Source organism: Nematolebias whitei, chromosome 2 (assembly GCF_014905685.2).
Source record: "Nematolebias whitei isolate Nwh7 chromosome 2, NemWhi1, whole genome shotgun sequence".
Taxonomy (NCBI): domain Eukaryota; kingdom Metazoa; phylum Chordata; class Actinopteri; order Cyprinodontiformes; family Rivulidae; genus Nematolebias; species Nematolebias whitei.
Genome location: NC_056499.1, coordinates 48860685 through 48879295, shown reverse-complemented (window position 1 = coordinate 48879295; position 18611 = coordinate 48860685). Strand labels below are relative to the sequence as shown.

At 41.7% G+C, this 18611-nt stretch overlaps 1 protein-coding gene across 1 annotated transcript in view; it reads left to right on the top strand.

The window, feature by feature from the left end:
• The window catches only part of crtc3 (CREB regulated transcription coactivator 3), an 86498-nt gene that overhangs the window by 32026 nt on the left and 35861 nt on the right, over positions 1-18611 (top strand). Inside the window, exon 5 of the mRNA XM_037694688.1 lies at positions 17380-17483. Within this exon, the coding sequence (XP_037550616.1) occupies positions 17380-17483 (104 nt within the window). The remainder of the gene's footprint in view (positions 1-17379; positions 17484-18611) is intronic.

Below are 18611 nucleotides of genomic sequence, written 5' to 3'. Positions count from 1 at the left end.
GCTTTCTAGTTTGTATTTTGCTGAAAAGTGTTGTTTCCTCAAATGATTGGGGTGGTCTAAGAAGTTTAATCTATGGGGCCATCATTGGCCACCTCCAATCTCACCCTTTGTGCCTGCTGGTTGATAAAAATGCTTCCTCTGCTTGCCAAGATCCAACACTTTACCACCTTGTACAAGCCCGAATAATGAATAAAACTACCTCTATTCTTCTCCACAGTGTAACTCCTACCCTCTTCAAAATCTTGCACCAAAACTTTAAGGTTTACTTGCATTCTCTGTTCAATTCCAGTCCAGCAAAAAGCTCATCTTGAAATCTACAAACATTCACTATTCAGATCCCTCAGCGACAGGGTCATTAGCATACTGCTTGTATATGATGTAAATTTGATCATTTGTACTATTCTGTGCCCTCCTGGAAGTGACCATTTTGTAATGGTGTAGATTTTGTATACTGACAAAGTTCACCAACAGAGTAGTGAAATATGTGTTGTAATAGAACTAGACCAGAGATTTAAAACTCAGTACCACATGGACGTAAAAACTAATGTATCAACACTGATTCGAAAAAGCCTTAATGTTTTTTTGGGTTGTCACCTTTTGATAGACTGTTGAAAAACATTTGACAGTTATTAGGTTGGAATATAATAAACTGTAGCTCTTTCAGTCCAACATTAATGTAGGTCCAGCACAGAAAAATAATGATAAGCATAAAAATGCAGCATCCTAATGACCTGCAGACACAGAGATGCAAATAGATAAATATATATGGAAACATCATGTCTATGACATCAATATTCATGTTATTACATGTTCTGTTTTCTCGTGAGATTAATTGTACTTGTTTTAGATATTACCGGCTATAAATAGAGAAAAGCAAAGAAAAAAAGAATCTCTGTCTGGGGATAAATCTTTGACAGGTCAATCATCAGGTTTGAAACCAAAAACTGTATTGATATAAGATGCTCCCCTTTCCCATATTATGGGCTGTAACTGGTGTTCTTCACCTGATGGCAGGATACAGTACCCAGGACTGATATATTTTCAGAGTCAGTTTCTTTATTTGTCATACGCACCACATGTGGTACATGTGGAACGAGATTGTGTACACAGGGTCCCAGTTACATCCAACAAAAGTATAAAATGTAAAAGAAAAACAGTAATAAGATCTAAGATATGAACTAATAAAATGTTAACTAAGACTACAATAAGCACTAGTAGTACAAAAACAATACACCGAACAGCGGCACGAACATGAGTCTGTGTGAGCAGATGAGTACGAATGAACACAGCAACATGAAACAGATCAGCAGCAACATGATGCAATTTTTCACAGCGATTATCCTAGTTAGATATTCATGAGCCTATCAACCTCAAGGTAGAAGCTGTTCCTCAGTCTAGTGGTTCAACACTATAGCCCCCAGTATACTCCCGCGTACGTCCATACGCGGAGGTACGCATGTACGTACGCGGAGGTACGATCATACCCCCCAGGGCATGTCCGTGCAAAGTTCAATTTTTACAAACGCGTACGCTGTGTCGCACAATAAAATGCCCAGCGACAGACTGTTTTATATGCGACACCAATGCATTAAATTCCCCTTCTTCATCCCTGATCTGGCCTTGTCTTTTGTTTTTTTTTGCCAAGGGGCAAGTGATCTCTTCCTCCTCCATTGATGCCATGACTGAAATGGTGAGAAATGAAAGAATTTGTCACGAGCGAATTAAACTCGGGCCCAGCGTGGCTGCGGGAGGGTCTGTAGATTTCCTAGTGGGCTGGTCTGATGTGTGGGCTGCAGAGCCAGCGCTCCCTGGTTTTTTTTTTAAGATCTTTTTATTAACAGCATATAAACACTGCTGCGTCTGAGGCTGCCAGCGCTCGTTTTTTTTTTCTTCTTCCCAACCTGTCAATTAATTCAGTAGGCGTGTCAGCAAATGACCAATCAGCAACCTCAATTTATCCCGAAGGTAAACGCCCCTTGTCTGTGAAGCTGCTCTGCAGCCGCTCACGGTGTACGCTCCAGTATGAAGTCTGAACCATCTGCGTACAGTACACGCGTACGTACGCGTGAACGGATGTACGCAGGAGTATACTGGGGGTTTTAATGCTCCTCATCCTCCTGCCTGAGGGTAGCGGGGCAAAAGGTGTGTGTGTGCTGGGTGAGTGGGATCCTTCATGATGCAGGTACCATCTCAGGTACCATTTTGTGCTGTAACTATATAAGAACACTCAGCACCCTGCAGTTGTTGGATGCTGCCTATCACGGTGCATTAAGATTCATAACTGGCTGCAATAACCATACCCATCATTGCACCCTGTTTTCACTGCTTAACTGGTCATCAATAACTTCACGCAGACTCTCCCACTGGTACATTTTCATCTTTAAATCACTTCTCGGTCTGCTGCCTTCATACATCTCTTCCTACATGTCTCTGCACGAGTGCAGCTACATAGTGCACTCAGGACATTATTACATGCAGTGTCCCCTCAGTGAGGACTGAACTAGGCAAAAGGGCCTTCTCCTACTCCGCTCCTGTTTCCTGGAATATCTTGTAAAAAGACCTGAAGCTCTCGACCTTGACCTCTCTAAGTGACTTTAAAACTCTGTTAAGTTCCTGGCAAAAATCAATGCAGACATGTTCCTGGTTTTAGTTTTCTAAATCGCCTTATAATCTAGCAGGTTTTTTTTTTTTTGTTTGTTTGTTTGTTTTTGCTACTATTCCTCTTGATTGTCCTTTTGGTTGCTATTTTGTTTTGATTTGTAAAAAAACAAAAAGAAATTTAAATTTGTATGCCTATTTTATGACTGTATTGTTGTCGTTGTTTTCCATTGTTGTCATCACTCTTTGTTAAGAAATCAGGTCTTTCATGTAAATGAGTCCATAAGGCTCAATGGGATTAACCGGTCTAAATAAGGTTGAATGAATGAAACTGGTGTTCCTCACCTGATGGCAGGATACAGTGGAACTCGTGTACCTGTATTATGTGCTGTAACTGGTGTCGCTCAACTGATGGTAGGATTCAGTGGAACATGTGTACCCAGTACTGATGTTATGTGCTGTACTGATGGGAGGATTCAGTGGGACTTGTTTTCTCCAGGATTGATATTATGTGTTATACCTGATGGGAGGATTCAGTGGGACTTGTGTACCCAGGACTGATGTTATGTGCAAAATTTTGTATATTGTGACTGCTTTATCACCATCATCCGTCAGTTCCATAATGACATGCTGTCTCTCGTCATCGATGATATAGAGGCATCTTCCAATTTCTTAGTAAGCAAAGGCATAAAACAAGGTTGCCTTCTAGCCCCAATGCTGTTCAGCATGATGTTTTCTGTTATGCTAATGGATACTTTCCAAAATGAAGACCCTGGACTCTGTTCAATACCACACAGACAGGAAGACTGTCTGCAATCTTCAAAGTCAAGACAACTGTCATCCTCGACCTGCTCATTGAGGACGACTGTGCTTTTGTTGCAACTTCAGAGCCAGGCATGCAGCACAACATGGACCAGTTTTCCTGGACCCTTGACAATTTTGGGCTTACCATCAGCTTAAAGAAGACTGAAGTAATGCACTGACCAGCTGCAGGAATGCAGTGTGATGAACCCACCATCATAGTGCATGGGTCAAAGCTGAATGTGGTGGACAAGTTTGCATAGCTGGGCAACACTCTGTCAAAGACTGCAAATACAGATAATGAGGTAAATAATTGAGTAGCAAAAGCCAACTTTGTTTTTGGTAAACTTTGCTCCAAAGTCTAGGAGCATAGAGACATTCATCTTGAAACCAAGATCCAAGTCTACAAGGCAGTTGCATCATTCTTCTGTATGGTTGTGAGATGTGGACTATCTATAGAAGACAGGTAAAACAACTGAACTACTTTCACATGACATGCATTTGTTTTCTGATCAATAACAGATGGCAAGATAAAGTATCAGACACTTAAGTTCTAATGTGTTCAAACCTTCCATCAATTTTATACAATCTTACAACAATCTCAGGTTTGCTGGCCAGTTCATGTTAGCTGCATACCAGATACAAGACTCTCCAATAGGGGTGCAGAAAAAGAAAAATGATTCATTCAAGGATTTAGATTCCTAGTCCTGGTGATTCTGAATTGATTCTAAAGACCGATAAATCGATTTTAAAATGTGTTGTTTTTTTTTCCCGCCCCTATTCCCAAGCGTACTGCATATTGCATTACCTTTACACTCACCCACCATAGAATATGGTCTTGTAGGCCACCGTACAGCAAGCTAGTTAGCCAGCTCCCTTTATCTGAATGGAGTCCGCTAGCATGGAGATGGAGGGGGAGGACGGTGTGATTCAACCTGCTCCTTCTTTTTTAAAAGTTGGTGTAAAGTCATTTTGGATTCTACATTGTTCCACGGAAGACGGAGCTTGACAAGAGCACGGTTGTTTGCAAGAAGTGTAAAATAAAATTGCAGTATTTTGGAAATACAGCAAATGTGCAGAAGGAAGATGAAAAGCGGCCAAAAGCAGCAGACCAGCGAACTCTGGAACAATGCAACAAACTTCCAGCTAATTCCCAAAGGGCTGTGAAGATTTCCCACTCAATCGCTTGCTATATCACAAAGGATTTACTCCCACTCTCATTGTGACTTTATCTCGCTGAACTCCATTCAGCTTCTGCATCTTTTTCTTCCTGTAGATTTTTGGCACTTTGGAAATAACTTTGAGCATCCCATTAGAAAGGAGGGGGAGGTTGTTTATCTGTTTGGCAGGGGTGGGTGGTGAAAGCAGAGGGTGATGGGGGCATGGGGGTGTTTTGTCCCTGAGAGTGCCCGTCATCGCTGCAGCCTCTCACTCTAACGGGCTTCGAATATGATGCTGATTTTCAGAAAAAAATGTGGCGTGGATTATTTATCATTACTTTGGTTTTACTTGACATCAACACAACTAAAAAGCCGCTGTGTAGTTTAAAATCTGTATTTTTGACACAAATTAAAATGGAGTCTCGGAGAGAATGTGTTTTTCCTGCTAGAGCGACTGAAATCAGTCATGTGACTATCACGTGCCGACTCATCTATTGACTTCAAAGGGGGAGGGGAAAATGTCAGTCAGCATTCGCTACAAAATCTCTGCTTGTTATTGAGAAGGTAACCATAACACAAGCGTGTTCAAAATGTGGGAGGTTCTTTTGTGTCCAGATCAACCTCATAAGTCATCTCCAGACAATCAAACCCAGACCACTTACAAAACCCTTAACGTCACTTGTCAACTTTGCGATGCGATGGATGAATATCTCACCACATCAATGTTGTGTTGTGTTGTGTTGGTGTTCTTCACATGATGGGAGGAGTCAGTATGACACGTTTACTGTATGTGGATGCACAGACAGGTACGAGCTCTTAGCCCTTGTGAACTGATCCAGCTCTATTGTCTTATATTCCCGTTTATGACGTTGTACTCACCATGGTAATTTGTCTTTTGAAGATGGTAACACAGTAAGAAATTCTGTCTCCTCACACAAGTTTTATTCTCACACAAAATTTCTTTGATAATGTTTTTAACAATTTAATTTGTGACTTGACTGGTATTTTTTTCCGTCCTGACTTACCGGTAATTTTGCAGATGCCTTTGTGCTCCCACATACTGGCAGATCTTTTCAGTATGGTTTTGTTAGTAACCAAGACATTTAAAATTGTTTCAAGCATTTCATCAAGGTCAAGGTTTCTTTGTCATACGTACCACATGTGGTACATGTGATGGAATGAAATTGCATACACGGGGTCCCAGTTACATCCAACAAAAGTATAAATTGTAAAGAAAACCACTAGGCAGCGCATCTTAGAAGCTGCAGCCCCTTGTACACTTCTGTCCTTCTTTAGGACGGCTGTTACGGAAAGTAATTTCGTTGTACTTCACTGTGCAAGGATAATAAAAGCATTCTGATTCTAAGATATGAACTAAGAAATACGCTAAACTAAGAACACACTAAAAACTAGTAGCATAAAAACAATACGCCAAACAACAGCAGCACGAACATGAGTCTGTGTGAGCAGATGAGTACGAATGAATATAGCAGCATGAAATAAATCGGCAGCATGAGATCAGCAGCATGGATAGTCAGCAGCACATATCAACAATCAAGTGGCATTACATTCTGGCACCTTTCTATCTTATTTTAAGATACTCAAAGTGCTTTACACCACAATCTGTGTCCTCATTTACCCATTCATACAGCACTCTACTAGATCTCTACAAAGCTAATTGAACAAATCATTCTAAAGAGACTAATCAGAGCTTTAGATCACATTCATACACTGATGGGACACATATCAGAGGCTATGAGGGGTTTAGTGTCTTGCCCAGGGACACTTCGGCATGTGACTGCTGATGGATTCAAACCCCCAACTCTCGCATTGGAGGACGACTGCTCTAACCACTCAGCCACAGCTGCCTCTGTGGGGTTGTGTAAGTCAACACAACCCCACAACATCCAGAGCCTTAAGGAACTCTGGGCAAATCTCATCCACCCCTGGGGCCCTGCCGCCGAGGAGGTTTTAAACCACCTTGGTGACCTCAGCACTAGAGATTGAAGAGCCCGACCCAAAGTCCCCAGTCTCCGCTTCCTCAGTTGAAGATGTGCCGGCGGGATTGAGGAGGTCTTGAAAGTATTTTGCCCACCGACCCACGACATCCTGAGTTGACGTCAGCAGCACACCACCTCCACTATAAATGGTGTTGGTGGCATACTGAGATGCCAGATGGTAGACCAGAATCACCTCAAAGCCATATGGAAGTCATTCTCCTTGGCCTTTCCAAACTCCTCCCATGCCCGAGTTTTTGTCTCAGCAACCACTCAAGCCACATGCCGCTTGGACTGCCGGTACCCATCAGCTGCTTCCGGGGTCCCACAGGCCAAAAAGGCCCGATAGGACTCCTTCTTCAGCCTGACAGCAATCCCTCACTGCCGGTGTCCACCACCGGGTACGAAGGTTACCGCTGCAACAGGCACGACAACCTTGCGGCCACAGCTCCGATAAGCTGCCTCGACAATAGAAGCGCGGAACATGGCTCACTCGGATTCAATGTCCCCTACCTCCGGAATGTGTTCGTAGCTGTCCTAGAGGTGGGAGTTAAAGCTCCGTCTCACAGGAGACTGCCAGGCGTTCCCAGCAGACCCTCACATTACGTTTGGGTCTGTCAGGTCTGACCGGCATCCTCCCCCACCATCGGAGCCAACTCACCACCAGGTAGTGGTCAGTGGACAGCTCTGCCCCTCTCTTCACCCGAGTGTCCAAGACATGCGGCCGCAGATCAGATGAGACGACAACAAAGTCGATCATTGAACCTTGGCCTAGGGTGTCCTGGTGCCAAGAGCACATACAGTGCCTTGCGTAAGTATTCGACCCCCTTGAACTTTTCAACCTTTTTGCCACATTTCAGGCATCAAACATAAAGATATAAAATTTTAATTTTTGTTGAAGACTCATCAACAAATGGGACACAATCGTGAAGTGGAATGAAATTTATTGGATGTGTCAAACTTTTTTAACAAATAAAAAACTGAAAAGTGGGGCGTTAATACTTTGTAGCGCCGCCTTTTGCTGCAATTACAGCTGCAAGTCTCTTGGGGTATGTCTCTATCAGTTTTGCACATCGAGAGACTGAAATTCTTGCCCATTCTTCTTTGCAAAACAGCTCGAGCTCAGTGAGGTTGGATGGAGAGTGTTTCTGAACAGCAGTCTTCAGCTCTTTCCACAGATTCTCGATTGGATTCAGGTCTGGACTTTGACTTGGCCATTCCAACACCTGGATATGTTTATTTGTGAACCATTCCATTGTAGATTTGCTTTTTGTTTTGGATCATTGTCTTGTTGGAAGATAAATCTCCGTCCCAGTCTCAGGTCTCTTGCAGACTCAAACAGGTTTTCTTCCAGAATGGTCCTGTATTTGGCCCCATCCATCTTCCCATCAATTCTGACCATCTTCCCTGTTCCTGCTGACGAAAAGCAGGCCCAAACCATAATGCTGCCACCACCATGTTTGACAGTGGGGATGGTGTGTTCAGGGTGATGAGCTGTGTTGCTTTTATGCCAAACATATCATTTTGCATTGTGGCCAAACAGTTCGATTTTGGTTTCATCTGACCAGAGCACCTTCTTCCACGTTTGGTGTGTCTTCCAGGTGGTTTGTGGCAAACTTTAAATGACACTTTTTATGGATATCTTTGAGAAATGGCTTTCTTCTTGCCACTCTTCCATAATGGCCAGATTTGTGCAGTGTACGACTGATTGTTGTCCTATGGACAGACTCTCCCACCTCAGCTGTAGATCTCTGCAGTTCATCCAGAGTGATTATGGGCCTCTTGGCTGCATCTCTGATCAGTTTTCTCCATGTTCGAGATGAAAGTTTAGAGGGACGGCCGGGTCTTGGTAGATTTGCAGTGGTCTGATACTCCTTCCATTTCAATATGATTGCTTGCACAGTGCTCCTTGGGATGTTTAAAGCTTGGGAAATCTTTTTGTATCCAAATTCAACTTTAAACTTTTCCACAACAGTATCTCGGACCTGCCTGGTGTGTTCTTTGGTCTTAATGATGCTCTCTGCGCTTTGAACATTACCCTGAGACTATCACAGAGCAGGTGCATTTATACGGAGACTTGATTACACACGGGTGGATTCTATTTATTAGGGATGCACCGGTCCACTTTTTTTACTTCCGATCCGATCCCGATACTTAAGTCTGAATATCGGCCGATACGGATCCAGTTCCGATATCATGATCATCATTGATTTTATATGAGGCTGTAATAATCTCTTCTCAAGTACAGTTTGTACAAATCTATGCATGCATGTCCAAAAAGGCAACTTGAGGTAAGTTTTATTAATGTTTGATAAGTTTTAAAGTTAGAATTAAATTCTGCTAACACAAAACATGTTTATTTTTATTCCTAGCTTTAAAGTGGATAATAAAGTGATTAATTTAAGTGATTGTTTAAAGTTATTTAATATTTTTTTAAATAAGGGGCAGATATAAGATTTTTTTTCTTCTTTCTGCACTCTTTCATTCAATGTTTTCTTTTTGATGATTTTTTTTAATTTTGTTTCTTTTAAATGAATGAATGAATGAATGAATGAATTAAATTAAATAAAATGTTAAATGGCTTCAAACACCTGGCATAAACCAACAGACTTGTTCCTGTTTTTAGTATTTTACATCACTTTATAATGTAGCTGTCTTTTGTTTTTCATATATATAATTTCTAAATCATGTTTTTTTATGATTGTCTACTTTTGTACTGATAAATATCTCCTGGAGGGTAATCTATATCTTGGATGCAAATATCAAACTGTAAAATCCTTCGTTTTCTAAAACTGATAGGAGTTAGACATTAATTATGAAGTTTAGCAACTTTTCTGTAAACATTAGAGCTCCATGGTTTCAGCGATGTTTTCTTCTTGTTCAATCGGAAGCAGGCAGCCTGATTTGGGGCAGCTGTGCTCAGTCTGTCCCTCCTCAGAGACGGGCAGACTGAGCGGGGCAGATTGGACGCGGCTGGCCGAGGTCGAGCCGCCTCTTTCAGATTCAGCGAGAGTAGCACCCCGCTGAAGCCACGGAGCTCGACTGTCCAACGTAAAACTAACTTTACCGCGGTTTAATGTGGCGCTATGGCTCTGCAGACATTGCACGTTGCTGTCTTGTTTTGTGGTGTTTAGTGTAAAATACTTCCACACAGCAGATATGTTTAGATGAAAAGTTTGTTAGCTGTTAGCCACAGTACTGCTAACTCAGTCCTCACGTTGTAGCTGGCTGCAAACTATGAAATGGATTTCCTGAATGTGAGGTGGGTCTTATTATTCTGGGTTCATGAGACACGCCGCCGTTCATGAAATCCATTCCGTAGTTTGAAGCCAGCATGCATCATGGATCGGAAATATCGGCACGTGGATCGGAAAAATCTGATACGTAAATTATGCTGGTATCGGAGGCCGATACCGATACTGGATTGGATCGGCCCCATCCCTACTATTTATCATCATCGGTCATTTGGGACAACATTGCATCCATTCATAGATCCTCACTGAACTTCTGGAGTGAGTTTGCTGCACTTAAAGTAAAGGGGCCGAATAATATTGCACGCCCCACTTTTCAGTTTTCTATTTGTTAAAAAAGTTTGACACGTCCAATAATTTTCATTCCACTTCACAATTGTGTCCCACTTGTTGTTGATTCTTCACAAAAAAAATAACATTTTATATCTTTATGTTTGAAGCCTGAAATGTGGCAAAAGTTTGAAAAGTTCAAGGGGGCCGAATACTTTCGCAAGGCACTGTATGGACACTTATGCTTGAACATGGTGTTCGTTATGGACAATCTACGTTGAGCACAGAAGTCCAATAACAGAACACCACTCGGATTCAGATCAGGTGGGCCGTTCCTCCCAACCACACCCCTCCAGGTCTCACTGTCATTGCCCACGTGAGCATTAAAATCCCCTAGCAGAACAAGGGAGTCCCCAGGAGGTGTACTCTCCAGTACCCACTCCGACTCCAAAAAGTGTGGGTAATTTGAGCTGCTGTTTGGCGCATAAGCACAAACAACAGTCAGAACCTGTCCCCCCACATGTAGGCGGAGGGAGGCTACCCTCTCGTTCACAGGGGTGAACCCAAATGTACAGGCACCAAGATGGGGGGCAACAAGTATCTGCGCCTCTCACCAGGGGCAACTCCAGAGTGGACGAGTGTCCAACCCCAAGGAAACTGGTTCCAGAGCCATGCGTCAAGGTGAGTCTGACTATTTCTAGCCGGAACCTCTCAACCTCACACACCAGCTCAGACTCCTTCTCCACCAGAGAGGTGACATTCCACGTCCCAATAGCCAGCTTCTGTAGCTGAGGATCAGACCGCCAGGGTCCCCGCCCTCGGCCACCACCCAGCCCACATTGCACCCAACCCCTTTAGCCCCTCCCACAGGTGGTCAGCCCATGGGAAGGGGGACCCACGTTTCCTCTTCGGGCTGTGCCCGGCCGGGTTCCATAGGTAAAAGCCCGGCCACCAGGCGCTCGCCGGCATGCCCAACCTCCAGAGTGGGGCCCCGGTGACCCACGTCCGGGCGAGGGAACATTGTTTCCATCCATCTTTTTCATCATAAGGGGTCTCTGGGCTGCACTTTGTCTGGTCCCTCACATATATTAAAGAGAAAAAACAACGCAATTTAAAAGCTGGCCAGACTAACAAAAAGAAAAAAACAAACTCGAAGAAAGATATTTGGGAGAGGGGGAAGCTTTTCTTTTTGTTTTTAGGTATTAAATGTGTACACCAAAGTTCATGCTCAATAAACCAGGTCAAAATCCAACAATGTTCAGTCAGGTCATCTGGACAGTTTCTTTCTTTTTTTCTTTTTTTTTTTCTGAGACATTTCGTCCTTCATCCGAAGGACTTCTTCAGTCTGAGGAGCCAACCACCAAACAACATGCTGATGTACATTTTCAGATTTCTTCTGTTATTTTGGGATAAAAACAACTCTGTCTGAGCAAGAATCAAGACTCAGACAAGTACTCAGAAAAATCACCTAACTACTGCTTACACTTTTGACAGTTTGTCTTTCCACACAAATATAATTGTGATTTTTATTGCTCTGTGTGCGTGCATGTGTGTGTGTGTGTGTGTGTATTAGAAATAAAAGCATCAACCCTTCAATAAACAAGCCATAAATCAGTGTAGCAGGCTGGTGATTATCTGTAATGGTTTCTCCATCTCACATATTTTCCTCTCACTGTTGTCTTTCTATTTTTCATTTTTCTTGAAAAGTGAAAATGTTGTGACCTTTAATAATTTCCACTTTCTTTCTTTCAGTTCACACTCCAACACAGACATGTAATGTTTCTTAGTGGGGGTTCTGCTTTCTCTAAATAAACTGATCTATCATGATTTTCCTCTGTCTTTGAAGGGAACAGCAGCCATGGACTGAGGAAAAACGCCCTGGGTTTAGATTATTATCTCAACTCAACAGGTGACCCTTGACCCTTCCACTCCTCCAATCTCTCTGTTTCTCTCGGTCTGCCTTTGCTGCTTTGGCCCTCCCACACGCTCACAAAGAACAACAAGTTGTCTTTTTGTAATCTCTTTCAGCTTCATAATATCCTGGTTTCTGACTTAAGTCAATCTGTGTGTTTTGTAGCATCTCAGTAATCCCTTCCTGTCTTTCCTGGAGGCTCTGATCCATAAAGTCTCACCCACTGCCTGTTAGAATGGATTTATTCATCATTTTTTCTCTTTGTGCTGTCCCACTCATCTTTTGTTCTGCTGTTTCTGAACCACGAACAGTTTTTGTCTTACTAAGCTGTAGGACTCACGGCCCACACGCAGCCTAACATCAAGGCTCCTTATTAACATTTTCTGACTTTCAGCATTTTTACTCTGTTTTTGACTCTGTTCTTAAGTGACTTCAGATATTTTTTGTCTTTCCAGTTGTGTTTAAAGCATATTTGCCTTGTTTCGTCTTACTCTATTGTTTGACTCGTAAAAATCAGTTTATAATTTTTTTGTTTTGTTCTTGTTGTGTTTTTGTATTTGTGAACTCTTGGAAACTTCCAGACTAATTTTTTTAGCCTTTGAATTTAAATGTGTTGCACATCAATACTTTAAATAGGTCACATACCTTTCTAAATTATTACATTTAGGATGGGGGGGGAAAAAAAGAAGCTTAAATTGCTTGTATTATTTTACAAGAATGCGTGTAAACCACACAGCAAGCAACAAAACAGACTATGCTTTAATTTATGGGGAGAAAAATCACCTTTTCAATCAAAATCCTGCCGTTCCTTTAACAAAGATTTAACACAAACTTAAAATATTTATAATAGATGCATGCGTTTCAGTTTTTCTGTGCTTGAAAGCAATAGTAGAGTGGATAATAGAAAAATTGTTCAAATTGTGATACAAGTACTAAATCTGGTATGTTGATTCTCTTTGACATATTTGTCAAATTTAGTTTAGTTTGTTTATTTGTCATATGCAGGTCAACACAAGATCAACAATGCAATGAAATGCTCAGGAAAAGAACCGTCTCAACTCGCCGAAAAACGAAACAAAACATGCAACAAAGTACAAAACAAAGCACCAAAACGTGACAAAAAAATAGTGGACAACATGGTAGAATCCAACGGTGCAAGTTAGATGAATCAGTACAAACACCTCACAGGCAGTAACACTGCTTACATGCACATGATGCATATTGAACACAATTGAGATGAAATGAATTATGGTGGCACAGCAGCGACCACATGATACAGCCACATAGTGCAGCAGCAATAAACATATTGGGTGTCACAGATGTGACTCAGTTCTGTCAAGCCGGTAAACAGAGAAGTTGTCTGGAGCCACAGTGTATGGACGGCTCCAGCCATGTTTCCCTAAAGGCAAAGACACAGCAGCTCCTCATGTCCAGCTCACAATAAATCTGTGCGCGCAAGTCAAGGAGATGCGGTTTACTGTGTCTCTGGTGGGTCCTGCACAAAACATCGGCTTGCTTCCCTCTCCGTGTTTTCCTCTTATGGCGCCCAGGTAAACAAAGGACCCAGGGGAAAATGTCCGCCACAGAGTCACCAAAAATGAGCCCAAAGTCCCCACTCACTGATGGTCACAACTCCAAAAGTGCATTGCAGTCATACCTGTGGCGTGCAAATACAGTGCAGGTGCAAAAATCTGCCCTATTGTTCATTTTCAAATAAAAGACGGTGTTTGTTTTTCAAGATGAGCTTATTTCAGCCCAGTAATCATGTGGTAATGCAATTGATCAATTTGAATGGTCTTTATGTCGATTTATGTTTTTTCTGTCAGTAACCGAGCGGCTGTGGCTGAGTGGTTAGAGCAGTCGTCCTCCAATGCAAGAGTTGGGGGTTCAAATCCACCAGCAGTCGCATGCCGAAGTGTCCCTGGGCAAGACACTGAACCCCTCAATGCCTCTGATGTGTGTCCCATCGGTGCATGAATGTGATAAAGCTCTGATTAGTCTCTTTAGAATGATTTGTTCAATTAGCTTTGTGCTTAGTGCTGCATGAATGGGTAAATGAGGCACAGATTGTAGTGTAAAGTGCTTTGAGTATCTTGAAATAAGATAGAAAGGCGCTGTATAAGTACAGTCCATTTACCATTTAGCCTTGCACAGTGCAAGTAACACATGAGCTTTAACAAATAAACTGTTCTTCATTCGTTCATTCAGGGTTTATACTCAGTGGAAGAGTGGTTCAACAGACGTTTGTCTTCTTTCTGAGTCCATCTCCAGTCAGCAGGACTAAATGGTTTTGTCAGCCATTTTTGAAGAATGACCATCTTCTATTTTTATATGACCAACATTAGATTCTTAAGAAGATTCTTGTGAACATCCATGCCATATTTGGTGCTTGTATCATATTTGGTGCTTGTATCACATTTTGCGCGATTCTTGTGCAAAACTAGTTTTAGCTTCATCTCTACAAGTGTTGACCATTTCTGAAGTCACTGACATTCAAAAAACGGCAAACACAGATACAACCATTAATTTTATGTCTCAGCAGTTCATAAATGTGTATAAAAGCAGCAATCTTTTCAGTCTGGTAATCAAACTGCACAGTTCCTCTAACTGAAGTGCTCCAAGCTCCTTGTCCTTTTAGTTTCTCCACTTTAACTTTTTAAATGATGTTGATGCTGCACTGTAGCTGAAGTTTAGCCAATAAACTGTTGCTACTGTTTTTTTTTTGTTTGTTTGTTTTATTTGCTGGACTTCATTATCACAAGTCAAACATTTCTTTTAAGGAAGACTTATATTAGTAATTTTCTACAAGTACTTTTTCTTGTTTTTCAAAAGTATTACTAGCCTGACAAGAAAATAATTTTTTTAATATCTTTTCTTTCATCTGTCTGTAGTTACTGACAGTGTAATAAAAGACATCACTCTGAATTGGACATAATTGTGATTGCAACACTTTAAAAAATAGAATGACTGTGAAAGAAGAACTTATGGCGCCCATTATAGAAAGCTCTGAGTTTTTGTGAGCTGTGTGCTTAAAAAAAGTCTGGACCAGAGAGTGGGTTACAACTCAAAACAGAATACAACGATACAACTAAGAAAAGGGGTAGTTGTGCAAATACTAATGAATAATTGAAAAAATCTAAATGAAAACAAATATGGCTGATCATTTGTTTAAACATTTTTTGACCAGATACGTACAAGGTTCAATGACGTTCTGTGCTTTTACAGACCATTTTTGTTGTATTTGGAACAACCAACTCAGAATGACAAAACATGGAGTGTAATGCATGTTCACCAGTCTGTTCCATTACAGTAGTCCCTCGCTACTTCACGGTTTGGTTGTCGCGGTTTTTTAAAATAAGATTGGACATGACATCCAGTGGCTGATTGATGGATGAGCTGTACAATCAAATGAAAACTATTCAATTTTAGCAATTCATTTAAGAAATGGGGTCAATTTGTCTTCTAGTAGTCTAAGCTTAAGGCAGCATAACAAGTCAACCCTAACTAGGATTTATCAAAAAGGAAAGTCTTAATCCCAGTCTTTAAACTGGACAATGTGTCGGCCTCACAGACAGAAACTGGAAGTTGGTTCCACAAGAGAGGAGCCTGATAACTGGAAGATCTTCCTCCCATTCTGCTTTTGGAAACTAGGAACCGCAAGTAAGCCTGCAGTCTGAGAGTGAAGTGCTCCGTTAGGAAAATATGGAACAATAAGATCTCGACTATAAGATGGAACTAGGTTGTTGAGGACTTTGTAGGTTAGAAGTAAGATTTTGAATTCACTTCTGGATTTGACATGGAGCCAATGGAGAGAAGCTAAAACTGGAGAGATATGATCTCTCCTACTAACTCCAGTTAAGACTAAAATAAACTACTTACTACTTGTACTACTATTCCCACTTGGCGGTTTTTCACTTATCGTAGGGCTTCAGGGTACGGATCCCCCGCGATAAACGAGGGACTACTGTACTCCTACTTTAATAATGTTAAAAATAATAATAATATAAAATAATTAGTGTCCATTGTTGCTGAATCCAAGCCTTTAACATCTGACACTGAGATCAGTCCTGGCTGATGCTGCTTCATTCAGATAGTGGCCACACAGCAGTGAATATCTTCACTATGCATCAATGTCAACTTGACATAAACCTGGAGCCCTTCTATCCACAAACGTTTGGTAGTCTCAACACAATCTGTCCAGAGCCCCCACATAGGACCATGCACTGAAGCAGAGGTGTTACCTGGAGGTTTACAGGTAAACAAGTTGCTGGCACAACTAAACAACCATCCTTGGAAATATTGTCAAGATGCTGCTTTTATTTGGCTAAATGTTTGAATATTTCATCAAAATCCTTTACAACACAAATCTTCATTTAGTCTGGATTTACTGATCAGATTACCTGAAGACTGCATGTTGAGATTCTCTTTAGTTTAATGTTTATGGCCCGTTGTGGTGGGCCAGAACAAACCCATGGGGGGCCATTGTATGCTCCTCCTTTCATGTTGCATCTGTTATGTGATTAAACTTAGTAAATAACTCCCGTCCTAATGTCAAAATAATATTGTTTAGATATACGAATGTCTTGTAGTTTTCAGAAATGTATAGTAGTCCTGCTGTCACATCAGTGTTTCCCCTACCATTAAACAAGCCGGGCGCCCCGTCCTGCCAACAGAACCGAGCACCCTGCCTACCGAAAGCTAGCGGCGCGCAATACAGACGCACTAGCTAAAACGCTATGGACATAACGCTCCATTTTATTCACGCTGAGCCGTCTGCAGAACGGCTTGTTTGAAACGCTGCGCACCGATTTGACGGCTCACTGTGTGGAGTGGCTACAGAGGATGCTGACATGTGACTGCAGAGATGTTTCAGGTATTCATGTAGCTGCTAGGTGTGAACGCTCTCAGTCCGACCGGTCGTCCAAGACGGATGTTGGCTCAGAGTCTGAATAGGACCCACAATCCTGAACATTGTTCACATTCAGGCGTTCTCCTTGATACTCAAAATGTCTTCAACAGGAGACTGATTTAATGACAAAGATTAGAGTGAAGTATGAGAGAAAACATCCTGACAGTATTAAAAATCTTTAAAGGTTGCAACCCTACCACTCCTTTACATCAATGATACCTCCATCAGTGAAGGGACAGGTATGCTATTTGGTATATTAGATGAAACTGTTTACCTGTTGCCAGTTGTTGTGAGCATGTGTGTGTGTGTATGTGTGTGTGTGTGTGTGAGTGTGTGTGTGTATAAGGTCATCATGAGCCTGCAGACCACTGCAGCCTGCGTGGAGGCAGAGCAGGAAACACGATGATTCACTCAGTCTTCACACACTCTGCCCTGTCTGACCTGTGTTACTCTTCATAATTCTCCTCTTCCTCCCACTCAGAACCAACTCGGACTCGGCTCTGCACACAAGTGCTATGAACCCAAACCCCCAGGACCCGTTTGGCCTGACTCAGCAGATGGGCCGAGGTCCCCCGCAGCGCAATGGTAAAAGTAACATACACACAGGACATTTTCAAAATGTTTTCATACATCTAGTTTGTCTGCTCTAATATTATCATAAAGCTCACTATTTATATACGTTTATTTCTGTCAGTCTGTGAATACACTCTGTAATTAAATCTGTTTATTTGCTGAGAAGCTGCAACAACTTCTGCATCACTCGACAACCAACCTCATCAGTCTTGTGTAATCATTCAGAGTTGTTGTTTTTTATTCAAGGAAATGAGGCAGAGTTTCGTACTAACAACCCACACTTTTTTTTTCTAGGAAATCTTATCAATATTTAAAACTGTTTCAGTGAATAAAATTATTTTTATCAACCTTCTGTTACATCACCAGGAATCCAGCCAACATGGCAACACAAACACAAATCCAGTGTGTTGCAATTTCATTTATACTATTATTTGGTGGTTTTATTGAAAATAATATTTAACATACTACAACTCTACAAATTAAATTTAAACTATTTATATATATTTTTTAATTTAAATAAATAAAATAAACCCTCAAACTCCAGAGTCTTGTTTTAATGAGGGCTGCTCATTCTGCATGTGGTGAAGCAGTTTGAAGGTTTCAGGCCTTCAGTGGATCTGTGGTGGATCTGTTCAGTCAGAGCTCATGATTCACCAGATACAATGAACACTTAATGTCAGGAGGACTCCGTGTTTTTTTGTATGCCTCTTTATTTTGGTGACAGTTGTGGAGTCTTCTCTTGTCTCTTCATCAGGACTTTTCTCTTTTTCAAAGAAGCTCTCCAACCCGGTTTGTTTTTTACTCATTTTTACTAAAATTAGTTTGAGAGTTCACTTGTGTGTGGGGAAAAAACCACGACTGAGTCAAGCAAGTTCTAAAATTGTGTGTACAGAATTGATTGTCAAAATCAAACACCATCCATCCATCCATCCATCCATCCATTATCTTTACCCACTTCTTCCTTTTCGGGTCGCGGGGGTCTCTGGCCCCCGATGTCGAGCAGTCACTCTGTGAGAGGCGGGGGACACCCTGGACAGGTCTCCAGTCCATCACAGGGACACATTGAGACAAACAACCATTCACTCTCTCACTCACACCTAGAGACAATTTAGAGTCACCAGTCAGCCTAACATGCATGTT